The sequence below is a fragment of the Leopardus geoffroyi genome, chromosome D1 (genome assembly GCF_018350155.1).
Source record: "Leopardus geoffroyi isolate Oge1 chromosome D1, O.geoffroyi_Oge1_pat1.0, whole genome shotgun sequence".
NCBI classification, from domain to species: domain Eukaryota; kingdom Metazoa; phylum Chordata; class Mammalia; order Carnivora; family Felidae; genus Leopardus; species Leopardus geoffroyi.
Window position 1 is genome coordinate 76,355,041 of NC_059329.1, and position 20,545 is coordinate 76,375,585.

Genomic DNA, 20,545 nt, shown 5'->3' on the forward strand with positions numbered 1-20,545 from the left:
TTCAACCCAGACAGGAAGTTGGAAGAAGGGTGACCAAAAAGAGTAGACCAGAGAAAAATCAGCTTTCCTTTCCTGGAGCACAGCGTTCTGGGTTCTGGCATCCCTAGTGCCTGAATTGGCTCTGACCCATGCAAGAGTGCTTACTGGTCCAAGTCATTTCAAAGATCATGGCTGTTCCCTAAGGCCCTCCCAAACGATCTTAATTCTTGAAGGGAATGAACCCCAGAGAACCCCCATCAGTTGAGGCAGCCTCCCTACTACTATTGTCCTGTTTGCAGGGAGTGGGGGGGGGGCATTCCAGGGAATAAAGAGATGAAGGGCTGACAACCTCTGGGGGCTCCAGTCTAGGTAAGACACTATGTAAATATTGGGAGGTGCTCAGTGCCTAGGGAAGTATTGTGGGAGGACAGAGAAGGGAGGCTTCTTGAAGGAGGAAGCATTTGAGTTGACCTTGAAGGATGGAAGGGATTTTCATGTGGAGAAGAAAGTTGAGAAGTGTGTGGTGGCTGGGGTGGTGGAGAGAGGGATTTTCTAGCCACTTGTCTGGCAGAGCAGACCCAGCACTGAGTGGCAGGAGGTGTGCAGGTGACTCAGGGTATTGCACAGGAGGGCTCCTGGAGTCTACCTTAGTAGATATCAGGTCCTTGGAGGGTGGAGATGCTGAGAAGATTTCACCAAATATGACTCTAGTAGTGAGTCACGGGTGTGGATTTATTGAATGCTGGAAGAGCTTAATTTGGAGGACATTGAAATGCTGTAATAAGAAAAGGAAAAGAAGAGAAAAGAATAAAACCCCACCATGACACAACCCCTAGCAACCCATCCAGGAGGGAATTGGGAAAAGTAGTGTGTTTGTTGGGTACTCTGGACTGAACTTGGTACAGGAGGGCTGTTAAATGCCCCGGGGTCCCTGTGGTTGAGCTGGAATGTCAAAAGTTTCTTGGAAAATGAGGGGGAGCCAGCTCCCACCTCAGAGGGTGAATGTGGGCCAAGGTGGCCTTGGCCTCCGAGGGCTTCTCACTTCTCACTCTGTCTTTCCAAGGTGCCTTCCTCATCCCTTACCTGATGATGCTGGCTCTGGCTGGGTTACCCATCTTCTTCCTAGAAGTGTCACTGGGCCAGTTTGCCAGCCAGGGGCCAGTGTCTGTGTGGAAGGCCATCCCGGCCCTACAAGGTGAGTCCGCCCTGCCTCCCAGCCTCCTCAGCCGTCTTCTGCTCTCTCTGGCACCATGCAGCCCCCAGGAGGGGACCTGCTTTTGTGAACAGGATAACTCACGTTTTCCTTTATTTGATCCATTCTACCTCTGGGACCCTCTGAAGAATGGCCCAAGATTGCCTCTGGCATTGGTCTGTTCCTCGCAGAATGCCTCAATCTCCCTGATGGACACAGAATCCACTCCACTATTTGTGTATCCATCTGTGAAAGAGAGCCAAGACCTAGGTCCCCTCCCTGTGCCCAACTGTAAGAATTCCCTAGGACTTGGACTGGAATGAGTCCCTGGAAATCTTGCTTCCACAGGCTGTGGCATCGCAATGCTGATCATCTCCGTCTTAATAGCCATATACTACAATGTGATTATTTGCTACACACTTTTCTACCTGTTTGCCTCCTTTGTGTCTGTGCTGCCCTGGGGCTCCTGCAACAACCCTTGGAACACGCCAGAATGCAAAGATAAAACCAAACTTTTATTAGGTAAGTTTGGATATCCCTACGTTAAGTGGTGGGCAGAGATGAAAACAACCAAATATACTTAATTCTAACATTTAAGGAGCTCATGGCTCAGAGGAGGGGTGATGACATTTTTGTTTGCCCATGACTAACTGGAGTGTTTGTTAAAAATGCAGACTTAGAGGCTCACTGGGTAGTCTGATATATTAGATTTGGATGGGGTTGGGAAATTCGCATTTTAGCAAGGTCTTCAGGTGACTCATATGTACTGTACAATTTGAAAGCAGTGGGGTCCTAGAGTCTAGGAGAGTGATGCCTGTGATCCTGGATCCCACTTCACAAAATACTGCTCAGTGCATGAGGTAACTAGGAGAACAGATACTTGAGTGGCAGACCTCTGATAGAGATTAGAAACGTGCATAATGTAGTACCTAGAAATGGAGAAGTCTGCCTGGGGAGTCAGGGAAAGTTCCTGACGGTTCAAACCTGAAATCCCCTAGGACGTGAGGGCTTGTGGGGAGCTGTCAGCTTGCTGGGTCAAAGGCAGGTGGGTGGAAGTGAGGAGGAACAGGGCAGACTTGTCAGCAAGGCTGTCTGGCCTAAATGACATCTTTGCCCTTGATGGTACATGGGTCTCAGGCAGGTAACCTTTCTCTCTGGATCTGCATTTTTGTCACTTGTAAAGTAGGAATAATAGTGTTCTTTATCCTACCTACCTCACGGGATTGCTGTAAGAAAGCCAGAAACAAAGGATATGGGAGCAGCTGGAAAAGTATAGCCTTCTACAAATAGAAAGTGCCTCGGTCACCTTTCTCACCTTTGAAACCTCTCTGTCATTTCAGTGGGCACCAATAAGCAAGTAGTTTCTTCTTTTTCCAGCAGATCTGTTATTCCCCTTGAGGTCAATCTGTGCTGAGGTCAGAATCTGTGATCTCTACATGATTGGCTCTTAGTGTAGGCCCCCAAATCAGCTCCTTTGCCCTTACAGCCAGCACATTGCAGAATGAGGGCATTATTTAACCCTTTGAGTGTGTTATGAGAGAAAGATTAATTCTTCCCTGCCATATCCTTGTAGACATGCACATACCTAAAGGCAGTAATTCACACTGGAGTATTTTCACACACATTGTGCATATACATACATGCCATGACCAACCTCCACCTAGAGTGGCTTTGACTAAGACTGAAAAAGAGCTAAAACTAAAGACATGTGCCCATGGAAGTCAAACCCTGTGCACCTGGAAGTATTCAGGAATGGGGGATGGGGTGTGTGGAGGTTCCCAGGTGGGTGGCTCGACGAGAAGCGTCCGTTAGACTCTCTTTGCCTCAGTGTTCTCACAGTCTCAGTGTTGGTGGATTCTTGGCTTAGGGCAGCAGTTCTCAGCCCAAGCTGCTATACATCAAATCACCTGGGGAACTGACAAATCAAGACATCCCTTAGGGTCCACATAAGACTAATTAAATCAGACAATTTAGGGATAGAGTCAAGGATCCGTAGTTTTGAAGTGCCCCAGGAACCAAAGAACCACTAGGTTGGAGTTTGATCACACCTCTTATTGATTTAGATGCCCTTAACCATTTTTGGAATGGAATGCCCCCTCTCCTTGCCTGCATTTCTGCCATCCCAGTGGTCACCTCTACAAAGCTGCTCTCTGGGAGAATTCCACTCAAAATCTGTTCATGGATTCACAACTAACAATTAGCTGCTGGAGTGCCCTCCTGGAACATTTTCTAAGATGTAGAGTCTAGAATGCAGAAATACCTCAAGGTCATTCCCCAGACTTGCCTGTCCTTCCCAGATTGTGCCCGGGAGGGAGGTCACTTTTCAAGGGAGAACCTGCTGGAGGAGGACTGCTGGCTTGAATCAGGCTCCATGGGAAGTTTGCCTGGGGACTTCCATCAGGAACCATAGATGTCATGGTGATCAGTGTCCCACAGCTGTCCTCCAGGAGGGGCAGTAGTTCAGAAACAACATTCTCTTCAACAAACATATCCACTAATATTTGTGTGGCACCTTCACACTTAAATAACAGCTAGCACCACTTTTGACATGCCAAGCACTATGGGAACCCTTTTACTTGTATTACCAACACACAACAAGTCAACACATGGCTTCTATTATTATTCCCATTTTACAGATGAAAAAGCTGGAGCTCAAGGTCATAGAGCTAACTCTGTGGTAGACCTGGGATTTGAACCCAAGTTTGCCTGCCTCCCAAGGCCACAGTTCTAAAGCATCATGCCAAATGCTCCCCAGTCTACAAAGCAGCTTCATAAAAGATGTCCCTGCTCTTCCTAATAAGAGCCCTAAGAGTTCCAAGGGGCAGGTGACATGATTACCATTTTGCAGTTGAGGAAGTGAACTTGAAGAGAGTGGAAGGGTCAGGCTGTAAATCGAAAGGTAGAACCAGCACCGAGATTTAGATGTCATGACTCCTGATTGCCTGCTCATCCAGGATTCCCGAAGGCTCCTTGGTCCATCAGGTTCTGCCCCATCAGTCCTGGCAGAGTGACATCAGTCCATGTGTTCCCTAACTGTCTGTTAGGGACTGAGATTCCCTGGGCTAAAAAGAAAGCTTGTCTGAACAGTCGTTTGACTTAGTAGATCCACTTCTGGGGATCAATCTTAAGGGGGGAAATCAAAGACCCAGATAAGACTTATACATGATTATTCATTGTAGCCACATTTACAGTCTTGGAAAACACTAGAAACACTTAAATGTGTGACCAAAATGCAAATAATTCTTGAATAATCCCATAGTTCAAATAAACTGTACAGCATCCATAGAATGAAATATTCTGTAGTCATTAAACATGAATATTCATAAAACACGGGGAAATCCTCCCCCAAATACACAAAATGTTTACTGACAGATTTGGGACCATATTTTCTTTTCTACCTTTTCTATCATGGACACATTTATTTTATAGCCAGAGTGTGTGTCTCTGTGTATATATACACACTTATATTCATTTGTGTGTATTTTTTTTTTTTTGAAGCAAGCTGAGCATGTTGTCTAGACCAGGAATGTGGGAGAGGGTGTTCCTGGATTTGTAAAGTTTCCAGTCTGGCAGATGATAACATTAAAGGCAGAGTAATGGCATTTTACAGCTAAGCTCCTAGTTGACTGGTACAAACCATAAAAACTATGCAAGCTCTGAGCAGAGAGAGACAATGGACATTTTTCACTCTGATTATTCCCTGGGAGCATATGAACAGGCTGGACAGATTTTTATCTTATTCTTAGCAAGTGCTTTAAATTCCACCCCCATTGAAAACAATTTTTTTTAATGTTTATTTTTGAGAGATAGAAACAGAGCACGAGTGGTGGAGGAACAGAGAGAGAGGGAGACACAGAATCTGAAGCAGGCTCCAGGCTCTGAGTTGTCAGTGCAGAGCCTGACATGGGGCTTGAACTCATGAACCACTAAATCATGACCTGATCTGAAGTCGGACACTTAACTGACTGAGCCACCCAGGCACCCCAATCCCCCACTTTTTAAAAATTTTTTTGACGTTTATTTATTTTTGAGACAGAGAGAGACAGAGCATGAACGGGGGAGGGTCAGAGAGAGAGGGAGACACAGAATCTGAAACAAGCTCCAGGCTCTGAGGTGTCAGCACAGAGTCCGACGCGGGGCTCGAACTCACGGACCGTGAGATCATGACCTGAGCCGAAGTCAGACGCTTAACCGACTGAACCACCCAGGCGCCCCAATCCCCCACTTTTTTAAAGCAAGTTTCCAATCTTCACTCTTTCTCTGTGCAGTCCCTCCATCTGTTCGCTGTACTGTCTGCACATGACTGTGTTCCATTAGTGAGGCCAGGCTCTCCCTTGTGGAAGTATTGGTCCTTTGGGGTCCTGGGGTGACTTAGAAAGGGCGGTGGTGGACTGACTTGCAGCAGTCAGGCTGCTCTGATGGACAAGTCATGAGTTCAGATGGTGGATATCCCAGACCCTTTCCCAAATGGCCATTCTGAGAAATGTTTAGAAGATGGAAAAATCCCTTCCCCTAGCGCAGTGTTCCACAAATAACCTCCAGGCTCAGCCTCTGTCCTATAACTGCCCTACCATGTGATAGCGGGCCACTGGTCTCAGAGGAGGAATTGGATAGCTCACAGTTATGACTTTCAGTCATAGAGAGGAAGTGTTTATCCCATGGCTGGCTCAGCATTGCTAGGGTCATATCACTCCAGGAGCCTGACTCACCACCGGGATGCCAGGGCCCTGTACCCCAGCCCCCCAAGCCCTGGCTCTGTCCATTGTTAGAGGCTGGGCTTGCAGCATGTTTCTAAGGTGTAGGTTGTAAGACTGTCTTCCTTAGGAGGACTCAACCTTTCAGATGTCTAATGGAGAATAGCTAATCCATGCCCTGCCAACTGAGACCAGCGACTGTTCTGTGAAATTAGGAGCCGACTGGGTCATTTGAAATGGGAACAACAAAAATACCATTTCTATTCCTGGAATGGCTTAATTTTCATTAGAACTTTAATTAAATGATCCCTTTTCTCTCTGGTCTTTTGTGTGCTTTCATTTATTAATAATTGCCCGAGTAAAGAGAATCCCATTCGAACAGCTTCCAATTTAGCACGATCGTTATCGCTGTTCTTTGTTCAGGGTTGCTGGGCCGCGGAGGTCTGATGACACGGCCCATCCTTCCTCCACTGGCCCACCTGAAGGCGCTGCGCGCTGGGAAGCACGCTTCTGCCGCCCAATGGTGGGAAGGGACATTGCAGGAGGCTGGAGGCCGCAAGGAGCCCGCTGCAGTGACGCAGGAACAGCGTGACTTTGCACTGCCGCTGAGAGTAGGGATCCAGAGACGTCCAGGGAAGCTCTCTAGGGAAGCTGCCCGCATGATTCACAATGGCAGTTCTGGAAGCAAGCGATTTGGCATTTGCCCGCGTGTTAGCGGTTTCTTCGGTCTTAGGGGATGGACGTACTTTTTGGCAGGAGGACAGGAGATAACTTCTGCGCTTACTTACAGAAAAGGGCTGTGGATGGTCCTTTGTTGTCTTCATTCAGATTGCTGCTGGGGGAAACAAATGCTCCCTTTGTAAATATTTGATAATTAGGTCAGAATCCCTCCGGAACTCTGTTATTTGATTAGACTAAAGATAATATTGAATTAAAAGGTATTTTGAGGACTCTAAAATCAGCGGTTCTCAACTCCGAGAGATTTTTCAGGAGACATTTGATAATGTTTATAGATATTTTGGGTTATCACAACGAGGGTGGTGGGGTGTTGATGGAGGGGTGGAGATGCTCCTGCCATCTAGTGGGCAAAGGTCAGTGATGCTGTTTATCCTGCAATGCACAGGAGAGCTCCCGGCAACAGAGAATTAATTATCTGGTCCAAAAAGTCAGTAGTACTGCTGTTGAAAACCCTGGTTTAAAGAACTAATCAGAGGGAAGAGGGGCGCCTGGGTGGCTCAGTCAGTTAAGTGTCTGACTTCTGCTCAAGTCATGATCTCACAGTCCGTGAGTTCGAGGCCTGCATCGGACTCTGTGCTGGCAGCTTAGAGCCTAGAGCCTGCTTCTGACTCTGTGTCTCCCTCTCTCTCTGCCCTTCCTCCGCTCATGCTCTGTCTCTGTCTCTGTCTCTCTCTCTCTCTCTCTCTCTCTCTCACACACACACACACAAATAAATAAACGTTAAAGAAAAAATAACTAATCAGAGGGAAGAGAGTCTTATAATTGTTATTTAAAAGTTTTTATATGATATAATGAGATATTCTGGAGGAACGAGCGGGAGGTGGTAGGTGATTTATGGCTGGCCAGTGAGATTGTGGGAGATGTCACTGAGGACTAGAGATGCCCACCCCATAAAAATGTATGACAATGATGACTGAGTTATGGCTAAAATTTATTGAGTCCAGCAGCGCTCAAGGCATTGTGAGATTTTTTTTTTTTCATTCCTGGTATCACTTACTTTGGTTATTGCAACAATCTTGTAAGCTAGATATAACAATTATCAGACAACAGAGGCTTGGACAGATAAAGGGACTCCTCTAACTCCTCTAAACTCTCAGGGCAGAGGAGCCTCTGAACCCATAGTCTTATCCACTTTACTGTTCCACAGGTAGCATGCATTAGGAGTCCATGCACCAGATTCGGGTGGCCCTGTCCTCTTTTTTTTGTTGTAGTTTGGTCCACGATATCTAAAAATAATTTGACCTTATTTCCAACATTTTAGAATGGAGAGATTTCAGGGCACCTGGGTGGTTCAGTCAGTTGAGCGTCTGACTCTTGGTTACCACTCAGGTCGTGATCTCACAGTTCGTGAGTTCAAGCCCTACATCAGGCACTGTCAGTGCCGAGCCTGCTTAGGATTCTCTCTCTCGCTCTGCACCAACCCCCCCCCCCCGCCCACTCTCTATCTCTCTCTCAAAATAAATAAATAAACGTAAAAAAATAAAGTGGAGAGATTTCATGTAAATATCCAAATTTTCTGCATCTTTTGCCAGAACACAAGGAAAAGGCATGGCCCCGTTTGTCTGGAGTATCCTCTGGTTTGCCAGAGTCCCCACCTCTCCTTATCACCCTCTATTTTATGCCTTCATCATTTGTGTCACCAGCCTGGTTTATGAAGGTGTTCGAATCTATGATCCCTGCTCTCTGCTTCACAGTACAGTGGTTAAGAGCATGGCCTCCAAAGAAAGAATGCTTGTTTGCCTCCTGGTTTTGCTGTATGACCTTGGCAAGCACCTGCTCTTCTCTGTGCCCGTTTCTTTATCTGCAGCATAGACAATGACAATACCTACCTCATAGGGGTGATGTGAGGCTTGAATCAGTCCGTGCATATAAAGCACTTACAAAGGTACATGGTATGTACCCTGTGTTAGCCATTGTTATCGTTACTTTTCACTCCTTTGTAAAATAGTATCTTTGGGGATAAAACAGTATCCCGGTGGACTCTATTTAAACTGCCAAGTGATGGGTATTTATAAGGCTGTCAGAGAGGCATTGTAATATAGTCAGAAAGATTTCAGCTTCTTCCTATTTGAAATGAGCATACTAATATACACCTCCCAAGGTTGATGAGGATTTCATGGGATAGTCCTTGTTAAAGTGTCCAGCGGAGTGCCTGACCTACTATGATCCACGTGGTGAGTCCCCCCTCCCCATCCCACCCTAGGTCAGGCCTTCTCAGCCTCGAAACCCTGGACATTTTGACTTGATAATTCTCTGTTGTGGGTGGCTGGCCTGTACATTGTAAGATATTTAGCAGTATCAGTAGCCTGTACCCGCTAGATGCCTATAGCATCCTATTCCCTAGATATGGCAACTAAAAACGTCTCCAGACATTGCCAAGTGCCCCGTGGGGGACAAATTCATCCCCAGTTGAGAAGCACCGTGTTAGGTCTTGTTGCAGGTTTACAAGCACATGGCATGGTCTCTGCCTCCTCAAACCCATGTGTGTGTGTGGGAGGCAGATGCAGCATGTATCTTAAGGCACTTACCGTCTGTCAGCCATGTGCCAGGCGGCGGGTTCAAGGTGAACTCATTAGTAAGCCTCCTGTGGTAGTCCCTCAGAAGGTTTGCTTATGTCTGATTCAATTTCAGATTGCAGATTTGAATTTTCAAATTTCAGTTACAGATTCGTTTCTGCAAGCCATTTGTTCCTAGGATCTGGGTTTGAATCCCGATGCTCTTCCTTATTGGCTGTGTGATTTGAGTAGAGTTATTTAACTCCTCTGAGCCTTTTTCCTCACTTTAAAAATGGAGGTAATAGGGGTGCCTGGGTGGCTCAGTTGGTTAAGCCTCTGACTTTGGCTCAGGTCATGATCCTGTGGTTTGTGAGTTTGAGCCCGGCATCAGGCTCTGTGCTGACAGCTCAGAGCCTGGAGCTTGCTTCAGATTCTATGTCTCCTGCTCTCTCTGCCTTCCCCAACTCACGCTGTGTGTGTGTGTGTGTGTGTGTGTGTGTGTGTGTGTGTGAGAGAGAGAGAGAGAGAGAGAGAGAGAGTGAGTGTGTGTTTGTGTGTGTCTCGAAAATAAAAATAAACATTAGGAAAAAATGGAGGTAATAGCACTTACCCTTAGGCTGTTGTGAACATTAATGAGACAACCATGCAAAATGTGTAGCATGGCTCCTGCCACGTAGGGAGTTCTCCGTAAATGACAAGCTTTGTTAGCACAGGGCACTGCTGTGGGTCCTGGGGGCTCTGGGATGACTAAAACATAATCCTGGGGTTCATCTGCACCTGACAGATGCACCTTTGTTCAGGTAACACTTTCCAGGTTAGTCTCTAGCATTTGGCAAATACTTTTGGCTCTTATTCTTCAGTTGCTAGAGAGAGGAGAGAGATGTGTGTAATTTCTGTACAGATTTCACTGTGTTTCCGTCCCATCTTCTTCTAAACAGATTCCTGTGTCATCAGTGACCATCCCAAAATACAGATCAAGAACTCCACTTTCTGCATGACTGCCTATCCCAACTTGACAATGGTTAACTTCACCAGCCAGGCCAATAAGACGTTTGTCAGTGGAAGTGAAGAATACTTCAAGTAAGATTTTTTTTTAAAATAAACTTTCCAAGGGAAACCCAGTGAATTAATGAATTTTCAAGGTGTGGTCCAAGGTGTGGGTGGTCCAAGGGATGAGCTGCCTCCGTCTGCGCCCTCCGTACCTACTCGAGTGATCTGGGAGGAAGTCTTCTTCCCTGGTTGGACTTCTGAGAGCAAATTGTTGTGTTTCTTGGCTTTGGAGAGGGGACGTGATTGCATGCTCTTGGGAACAGAACTGGTATTGCTGTCACTCCTGGTGTTGGTGACAGAACACTGCAAAACCTTCAGCCAACGTGACTGAAGCAGACCTTCACTGAACTAGGTTTTGTTTATTTTACTTTATTATTTTATTATCTATTATTTTTATTTATTTTTAAATATAATCTATTGCCAAATTGGCTAACATACAGTGTATACAGCGTGCTCGTGGTTTTGGGGGTAGATTCCTGTGATTCATCGCTTACATACAACACCCAGTGCTCATCCCAACAAGTGCCCTCCTCAATGCCCACCACCCATTTTCCCCTCTCCCCTGCACCCCATCAACCCTCAGTTTGTTTTCTGTATTTAAGACTCTCTTATTGTTTGCCTCCCTTGTTTATTTGTTTTTTTTTCCTTCCATCTAAACTTGGGAAGGGAGGCAAAAAGAGAACAAGTCATAATTTAGTTTAAAGAAGAACACACTCTCTCTCTTTTTAAAAACAGTTTTGCCTTACTTTTGTACTTTTTACATTCTTTTTTTTTTTTTCAGTCTTTGAGGATTGAAGTTAAGGAATAGTAGGAAATCCTTAGCCACCATAGGAGGATTTAATAAAATTTATGGAATCATTTATTAAGGGAGATAAATGTAGACAGGGTTCAGTGGAGGGTAAGCAAGGAATGTTCTCCAGTTAAAGCTTTATGTCGGGGTTGTAAACTCGGATGTGCCAGGGGGCTTGGCAGGGAGGTTTTAAAATACAAACTAGATGATGGAGAATGGTGGGGACGGTGGCAAACTGGAGAGCCCGTCTGCCATGTGAGAGGGAGGCCGCTCCGCTCCAGGTGACAGTGTCATTTGGAAAGGCAGGCCGGTGCTGCTAGAGCTTGCATTCTGTAAGACAAGTTGGAAATAAAATCTGAATTTCTTACATGTCTCTCCCATTTTAGAGGTTAGCAAATTCATTCGCATAAAACACTGGGGCCAAATGAAATCCCCATATCAGTGGGCCCCTCGTTTGTGGCCTTTACTTAGATAGTAAGAAGTGGTCTCCGCTACCTCTCCCAATAGCCATTAATTCCGATTCCAGGTTCTCTCTCCTGTGTGCACTCAGAGGGGTCATGGTTGTTTCCTGCAGAACAGAAGTGAGAGTTAGACTGAATGATAACCTAATCCCTTTTGAAGATAATGTAGGAGCAGAGAGAGTGGGTCACCCCGATCACTGGGAAACTGAGTCTTGACTTGGTGGTTAGGTGAAATCTGATCACATAATCCATGTGGTTAGGTATATGGTACAATGATTTGTGAATATGCTTTTGGTGGTCTTTACTTATTCTCTGGGACTAGTCTTTATTTCCAAGAGGATTTGTTATCAGGAGCCATTTGGGAGGTCCCTCGTTAAAGCATGGGCTACTTGACATGGCCAACATGCTGTGGAACGGTTGCCTCGATGGTTTACCCATCTGGGGAGTGGGGACATGGGGGAGGACTTTTTATTGCTTGGGAGACATGGTCCCTAAGTTTGGGGGGGCCTAGGCCAGTTCCACACTTGGCCACTTTTACCAAGCTCTTGAGCCCAGGTTGCCCCAGGGGTTGAGACCGAAAGAGGCTGGGGCTGTGCCACCATGGAGTATGGCCATCTCTGTTCCCAAAAGCAGGCTATGCGCTGCCAAATAGTCTCCCAAGTGCATACCCGCTAGCTGCCAGAGGGCACCGCTGCCAGCTAGGCCAGGAGTGGAGCCACCACCTTCACGTCCCTGTGCAGGTCAGGACACTCTGGGTCGACATTTCTGCAGTCCCGTCGAGTCTGGATTCTGGCTGGCCCTTTGTTCAGGTCACAGAAAGCTACAAGCGCAGCAGCTTCATCCAGGGTGCAGGACTTGATCATTGCAGAGCTGAAGGGATTGTCTGAGTCATGACTCAGTGTCCCTACAGCTACCTCGTGTCACCAGGAGGGGGGAGGGGACTGCTTGTGCCAGAACCCCCAATGCCCTTGGACTTGCACTTGTACTGGGGCAGCTCCTGATGGCAGTAGAGCTGACTTAGCCTTGCTCAGAGGCTGCCAGGGCCATAATGGGCTTCCCACAACATAATTAGAAACCCAGTAAATCCAACTGGCCTCTGTGCTAATGTATGGGCTTGAACCCAGATCGCCACATCCCTCACCCTGATCTCATCAGGTCTCTAACCAGGACGGTGAGAGTGGTTGGGGTTTATTCAAGGCTCCTGGCTCTGCTGGGAGATAAAAGCCTGCAGACTCTCACCTCCCTCCCTCCTCCTTCCCCTCCCTGATCTCTCTTTCCACCTCTTAGGTACTTTGTGCTGAAGATTTCTGCTGGAATTGAATATCCTGGGGAGATCAGGTGGCCACTAGCCTTCTGCCTCTTCCTGGCTTGGGTGATTGTGTATGCGTCCCTGGCAAAAGGAATCAAGACTTCAGGAAAAGTGAGAACTTGTATTTATCTTAAAAAGTCTGGGACTCCCAGGGGTGGTTGTGTTATGGAGCCGCAAAAGAGCCAGGAGACGTGGGGATAAATTCTGACTTTGGCCCTGAGTGGCTCTGGGACCTTGGGCAAGTGACTTCACCCTTGCCTTTAAAATGGCATAAATAGCATGTTTCTTTCAGGGCTGTTTTAAGGATCAAATGAGACAAATACACACAGAGCTCCTGAGTGATGGTGTGGTTGCTGATTAGTTTCCTTCCTCTCCTGTCGGGGGCTGCCACTTTGTTCACCAGATGGGATCTACCTCGCATGATTGAGTCACTCTCCCTAAACTCCAGAATTAGTGCTGCTGGCTTTTTGCTTCTTGGCCTGGCTGCCTGGTCAGTTATTGCTTCTGCTGAGAAGCTGGAAAAAGATCAAAATTGTGAAGTGGATTCCCTCTCCTCACTCCCACCAGCATATTTTGGACTTTTCACGCCTTTTTGCGACCCTCAGCCCAACACTCTTCCACTCCGCGTGCCCAGAGCACTAAATGGGGACAGTCCTGACGGTGAGATTTTGGTTGAGCGAATCCTTGGCCGCTCTTGCTGATTAGTGGCTTGGCCAGCCCTTTGGAGACATTGGAATTCCCACCCCGAGCTCAGTTCCAAGGCACAGAAGGCAAGGAGTCCAGGAAACCTCAGGACACACTGGACGTTCTTGTAAGGGTCATGTTATTTTCCCTCATTTTCCTGCCGCTTTGGGAAGAACCCCATTAAACAGTTAACCAGTCACTCAATGATAACCAATGATACTTAGTCATCCTCAGAGTCCATTTGTGTGGCTTGGGATGAAACCCGATGTGTCTTTAAGGCCCAAGGAATGAGAATGTGGTGGTGGGCTCAGACCATAGGTTGTGGAGTTGATTTGGTCTGGGTGTCCCAGCCAGGGCTTACGGTGGTGATATCCAAACAACCCACTTTGGAAGGATCAGGCCTCAAGGGCACATGAGTCTTTGTCACCTCCCACCTCCCAGGCAGGCCTCACACCCCCCACCAGGCACCCAAACTTGGCACCCATCAGTACAGAGGGGAGTCTGTCTTCTTCCTGGGTGCATGGTCGTGCTCATAGGTACCTTTTGATAACAACTCTTTCTGCTGCCCTCCCTGTAATCTGGGACCACAGGAACTTGAACTGTAGACCCCCCACAGGATTGTCAGGATTACAGAAGGTAATTGGTACACCTAAAATCACATAAGGTTGGGGGAGAAGCAGACTGGGGGTGAGGAGACCTGGGTTCTAGTCCTTTGGAACTTCTCATGGTGTTTGCTGTATAGGAACATCTCTGCTTGGGCTCTGGCTGAGGTTCTGATTTGCTCTTAGCTTTTATTTGTTTTTCTGCTAAAATGAAAAGCAGAAACCTAACTATTGCAGAAGTCCTCAGTTTCCCCATTTTTAGAGTAAAGGCAGTCAGGCTGGGTGATGTCTAAGACATCTGTCTGAACACTTGCTAGGTGAGCTGACCTTAGTTTTCCCCTCTGACCTCAGTGTTCCCTTCTGTAAAATGAGAGTTAGGATCAGATGACTCCCAAGGAGCCTGCTGGGTTAGACTAGATTGTTCTTCTAGGGCAGCAGGAAGATGGGGGAAATGTTGACATGACCCTCACAATGGCCAGCGTGTCCTGAGGTTCCCGAACTCCTTGCCTTCTGTGGCTTGGAACCAAGCCAAGTGACTGCTTAGCAAGAGAGGCCAAGTATTTTTCAAACAAAATCTCACTGGCAGGATTGTCACTTACAACTCGAGACAGGACAACCTCAGCTTGGTTGAAGTGGCCAGACAGGTCTCTAGCAGACAGTCTCTAGCAGGATAAGCTAGAAGGGGTGACTGCAGGAGAAGAGGTGATGGGTGAGGAGGGAGAACAGTGGCCCTGTTGGTGACCTGGGGAAGGATGGCCTGCTGGCTGTAGAGTCAGATCAGTCTGAGTTCAAATCCTGCCCCTGTAGCTTTCTCATTGTGTAATTCTGGACCAACTGTTTGGCCCATGGAACCTCAGTTTCTGCATCTGTAAATTGGGAAAAACAGTACTTACCGCATAGGACTGTTACAAGGATTAAATGAGATCATATATGTATAATACCTGGTATCTGGTCAGCTCTTCACTAGCATTAGCTTTTCTCATCTTTGTTATTATGAATGACTGATGTCTTGAGGGGCCACTGCAGCACTCTGACATCCTGGTAGCTGTGGTGGGGAAATGGGAAGAGAAGGGGAGCTTTGTGGAACACTGTGTGCCAGGCACTATGCTAACTGCTACACACGCATTAGTTCATTCGATCTGCACAACAGCAGATTGAATAAATAAGGACATGTATTCCCATTTTATGTATAGAGAAGGTGAGGCACATCAAGGTAGAGGAAATTGCCTGAGGTCACACAGCTTTTAAGTGGCAGTGGTGGGATTTGAACCTACCTCCGTTTCCCTTTAAAGCCTGGACTCTTTCCACTACACAACATCATTTCCCCAGGAGGGGCAATGTTAGGAAGATATGGGAATGCAGAATTGTGGAGCCATCCGTTTGCACAGAGGGGATAAAAGTCCCCCTGCTGGGAGCCAGGACCCTTGTACTCCCACCCCATCTCTGCCACCATCAGCTGTCATTGCCAGGAGGGCAAGTCACAGAGGCATCCAGGCCTCAGTTTCCACATCTACAAACTCAAGGGTCAGATTGAATATTCTCCAAGACCCTGTTAGCTTTGTTAGTCCATGATTTTTTAGGACAGTGTTATAGCTAGAATTTAGTCCTTGGTGCTAGATTTTACAGGTTTTCTGGAATGGGAATTTTTGAGGAGCCCTGAGCAGGTAAGCTTTTCTTTTAGATCTGCTAACTTATCATTCTGCTTCATGGAGAACAGGTGCCAAGTAAGGATCACTGATCATTTTTTTAAAATGAGAAATGCCACCAGAAATAATGAATCACAATTTATTACCCTGCCCTGGGGTGTGCAGACATTGGTCATGGAGCATCATTTGGAAGCCAAGGTGAATGCTGACGCTCCTCATTAGGACAGGCTCCTTTGTGATTGAAATTCCACGAAGACTGTCATTTCTAAGCAACAGAGATGTCCACCTTCTCCCGCAGCAAGAGGAGCTCAGTTCCTCTTGTTCAGGGCCGTCAGAGACAAGAATGGTCTGCTGCTTCCTAGGAGATCTCCTAGGAATGGGTCTCCCATTGAGGAGCTAGAATTCCAGGGGCAGGGGTGACAGCAGGCAGCCAGAAGGTCAAATGCATCCCATCTGACCTTGGGCCGCTCTGCGTGAGAGTTATGGCAACAACACAAAGTAGCCTAATTAGCTAGCTGGTGGGACCTTACCTGACCACCTGGTTGGGGCTCCTGCTGCGAGGCGGATGCTGCCAGGTGTCTGGGCGGCAGGCTCAGATCAACTAGTCATTGCCACTCCTGCCAAATATAACTCGTTACCGTTGGAGCTTAATTCCTCTGACAATACATCCTGAAAACAAGTGTGTTCTGAGCCCCCTTCCCCCAACACAAGCTGTGCATAAAGCCTCCATGTACACCTGACTCACACGTGGGTCGAAATCCCCAGGATGTATAAACCAAACTGTGGGCCCTTTCAGTTCACCCTGATCACCGTCTCCGCAGTGACGTCATCCTCCCACACACCAGGGCCTGGAGCTGGGTGAGGCCCGCAAGTGCCTAGGGTGGCAAAATTTGAGGTGGCGCTCACTCTCAGGCTCCTGCGTGTGTGGGATTGGCCCCTGAGAGTGAGTGCCTCCTTAAATATTACACCCTTAGTGCTTTCTCTTGCCTCAGCTTAGTCCCGGCTCTGCCCCACCCACTTGTGATCTTGTGGCCTTCGAGAGAAGAACAAAGGCTTTGGAATTAGAAAGCTTTAGCTGTGGATCTTGGCTCCAGCTGGGAGACCTTAAGTGAGATATTTAACCCCTTGTGAAGTACTTAATCTGAGTCTCAGTTTCATCTTCTGCAAAATGGGACTACTAACAGCTGATTTGTAGAGGGAACTCCAGAAACAGTCACGTCTGCGCAGTCTCCCGTAGTCAGATGAGAGCAGGTGTCTCAGCTGGGTAGACTGCTGCCAGTCTGGCGGTTTTCTTCTGCCGGCCCCTGCTGTCCAAATCACCTCTTCTCCCCTGCCTCCTTCCATCCTCACTTCCCACTAGCCCCCATGGTCAGGAGGTGAAATGGATATTCCTTAGTTGTGGACTGCCCCACTGTCTTGGTGGCATGGGGAGTTCAGACTGGTCAGGATCATCCCTGCACCCAGCCCCATCCCATAGCCTGGAGGACAGTCCAGCCCTCCTGAGGCAGGCGATTTTCTCCTGAGATGTCAGATACCTTTGGGTTTCACAATGGTCTGTGTGTGGAAGGATTTTGCTTCAGGGGAAAGAGAGAGGTGCGTTTGTTGGGTTTGGGAGGAGGTGGGCTGCCCTCCCCCATAGCCCCCTAGTAATCATGTTGTCCAGGCAAGGGCAGCGGGGAGGCCGCAGAGGCCCCCTGGTCAGTGGAGGCAGCAGTGCAGAAAAAGGACACCCGTCCCTGGTGTGTAGCCAGAAGGAAAGAGTTGACCTTGATGGTAGGTTGGGTTTAGAGGAAGCAGTCGCTTCTGCTGTTTCCTTAACCTACAGCTTTTGGACAGTGGCAGCTCTACCCTTTCAGCTCCTGAGGCCAGAAACATTGGGCTCATCCCTGACTCCTCTCTCTCTTCTCGTTCCACACTGAATCAGAGGAAATTCTGTAGCTCTTCCAGCAAAATAAAATCTGGTGTCTGAGCATTTCTCCCAGCGGCACTGAAACACCCTGGGTGGAGTCATTACGGTCCCCGGGACAAGGAGTACAGCCCAGCCTCCTAGCTCCTGGCCAGGCATCTACTCTTGTGCCCTGCTGTATACTCGAAGTGTAGCAACTGGATGCTGCTGGAAATGTTAGATCTGTTACCCCTCCATCCAAATCTCTGCAGTAGCTCCCCATTTCCCACAGTAAAGGCCCCACGAAGCTCTACATGATCTGTCCCCACTCCCTACCCCCACCTCTCTGACTTCCTCTCCTACTTGTGCTCCTGCCAGCCACACTGGCCTCCTTGCTGTTACTAGAAGTCAGGAACACTCCTTACTGCAGCCGTTCCCTCTGTCTAGAATGCCCTCCCACATGTCCAGTTGGGTCACTCTCACTTCCTTCAAGTCCTGGCCAACCTCTCAATGAGGCCTTCCCTGCCCATTTCAAAATGGCCTTCTTCCCAACCGTCCTCCCCAGCACACCCCACCCTCCTTCTACCCTGCTCTACTTCCTCTTTTCTCCAGTACACTCACTACCTTGTAACCTGCCACAGACAATATAATTATGACCACTATTGGCTAGGGAGATCCTGGCTAGAATGTAAGCTATTTGAGGCCAGGGGTCTTTGCTGGATTTACTGATCTACCCAAATGCTTAATGAAATGACCCTGAGAGAGATCGGGGTGTGTGTGTGTGTGTGTGTGTGTGTGTGTGTGTGTGTATTTAAGTTTATTTATCTTGAGAGAGAGAGAGAAAGCATGAGCAGAGGAGGGACAGAGAGAGAGGGAGAAAGAGAATCCCAGGGAGCCTCTGCAATGTCAGTGTAAGAACTCACAAACCGTGAGATCATGACCTAAGCGGAAGTCGGCTGCTTAAGAGACTGAGCCACTCAGGTGCCCCAACCCCAAGAGTTATACCTTAATCTCAATCCTAACCTTCCCTTGGGGCGCATGGGTGGCTCAGTCGGTTAAGTGTCCAACTTCAGCTCAGGTCACGATCTCACGGTTAGTGGGTCCGAGCCCCACGTTGGGCTCTGTGCCGACAGCTCAGAGCCTGGAACCTGCTTCGGATTCTGTGTCTCCCTCTCTCTCTGCCCCTCCCCCACTCACACTCTGTCTCTGTCTCTTGAAAATAAATAAATGTTAAAAAAAAAAAATCCTAACCTTCCCTCAACCCACCTCTGCAAGTCCCTTAATCAGTCCTCATCCCCTGAAAACCCAGTGCCTGCTGGTCCTGCCATTCTGGAGCCCCCTGCCAGGTCCTGGAGTCTGTGCAGCCAGTGTGTGGTGGTGTCTTTGTTTCTCTCCCAAGGCACAGGGGTCCCAGGTACCCTGGGGGGAGGGCTACAGGTGGGAATGTGGGAATGGGGAGGCTCTGGACCAACAGTGCTTGCCTAGCTGGCTGTATGCACCCACGTCAAGGATCAGAGAGGGTTTGGGGGGAGTCTCATCCTTGTAAGATCTTTTGATGCATTCTGGGGACTCAACTGGCTTGTGAGCAGAGGGTTGTCAGTGTTATTAAATTTAGGATTGGCATAATTCCCGAGTAAGACAGAAGTGGTGCTTCTGTTTCCACTACAACTTTGTGTGAATCATCCCATTGTACTCCTCCAAGAGTCCCATGAGGAATATGCTGACATTATCACCGCTTCACAAGTGTGGGCACTGAGACTCAAAGGGGTTAAGTCATTTTCCAGCTGGCTCAGCTCATAAGTGATGGGGCTGGGATTTGAACTCAGGTTCGTAGGATGGGATCCTGATCCCAAGCTCTTCCTTTACCCAGATGTTTGATTGACAGATAAGCCCCATCCAAAACCACAGTCCCCATGTTCTGCTGATGTTACTTCTAAATGTTTCTTCACTCTGTCCCTCCTTCTCATCCAGAATGCGGGAGTGTCCTTCGACTGACATTCAAGGCCTCCCATGGTGTGGTCTCCTCCCAGTGCCCCTGTGACTCTTAGCCCCCACTCTGTGTCGTCCTAATAGTGAGTCACTGGACCTTTGCCCTCACACGACTGCCTTCCCACTTTCCCCCTCCACCTTCCACCTCATCTCACCTCCTTAAGTTGTATTTGGCCTCCAGATCTGGCTCAGGTGTCCTCTCTGTGAATCTTTTAGTAAACTCCCAGGTTGAGTACAATGCTTCCCCCGGAATTCATAGTGTCCCAGGTGAAATGGTGTGGCCCACTGTGCAGACATTGTCTCTGGGTCTTGCAGGCCCTCAGTCCCTTCATCTTTATGCATCTAACATCTGGCACAGTGCCTGGTTCATAGTAGGCCATCAATAAATACTAGTTGAGCTTCACTGCACTGAATGGCCATCCATTCTCAATCAGGCTATGCTAGTGGCTATGCTAGTTAATCCACAAAGTAATTTTTTTTAAAGAAAGGTGTTATTGTGTCCACTTTATAGTTGCAAAAACAGATTCAGAGAGCTTATGAGCTTGTTGAAGGCTACTCAGTGCCAGACGTGTGATTTCATTTGAACCTAAATGTTTCTAAGATCATGCTCTTTTCACCTGGCCAGGCTGCCTCACCTAGGGTGTCTGTATAAACAAGGATGGAAAGCTGAAGCTAAAAGATTCATCTCTAATGGTGGATTTAGTTAGGGTCCTCAAGTAGAGGGTGGGGTTGGAATTAGGGAGGAGGGAGGCTCCTAGCCTTCCTCCCTCGGTAGTTCCTCAGAGAGGTGTCCCTTCAGCAGCTGGGCGGGGTAAGGTCGCCCCAACTTTCCGCACTGCAGCCGACTCACCCACAGCCTTCACTGTCCCCCCACAGACTTTATTTCTGGTCCTCTCTGATCTTGGGTCCCGGTGCCTTCCCCGGGTCCCCAGCCCTGGCAGAGTTTGGGGACAACTACCGTGACGCCCTCACCGTCAGGTGCTTGTGTCCAGATGACAGATCACCCTCCACTTCTGTTGATGCTTCTTTGG

The 20,545-nt window shown here is 48.0% G+C and overlaps 1 protein-coding gene across 3 annotated transcripts in view; it reads left to right on the forward strand.

Annotated features, from left to right (window-relative positions):
* The window catches only part of SLC6A5 (solute carrier family 6 member 5), a 66,186-nt gene that overhangs the window by 15,519 nt on the left and 30,122 nt on the right, over positions 1 to 20,545 (forward strand). For all 3 annotated transcript variants that reach the window (XM_045484780.1, XM_045484778.1, XM_045484779.1), the window contains 4 exons: positions 1,043 to 1,174; positions 1,520 to 1,693; positions 10,037 to 10,178; positions 12,687 to 12,819. In XM_045484780.1, the coding sequence (XP_045340736.1) occupies positions 1,066 to 1,174; positions 1,520 to 1,693; positions 10,037 to 10,178; positions 12,687 to 12,819 (558 nt within the window). In that variant the 5' untranslated portion in view covers positions 1,043 to 1,065. The remainder of the gene's footprint in view (positions 1 to 1,042; positions 1,175 to 1,519; positions 1,694 to 10,036; positions 10,179 to 12,686; positions 12,820 to 20,545) is intronic.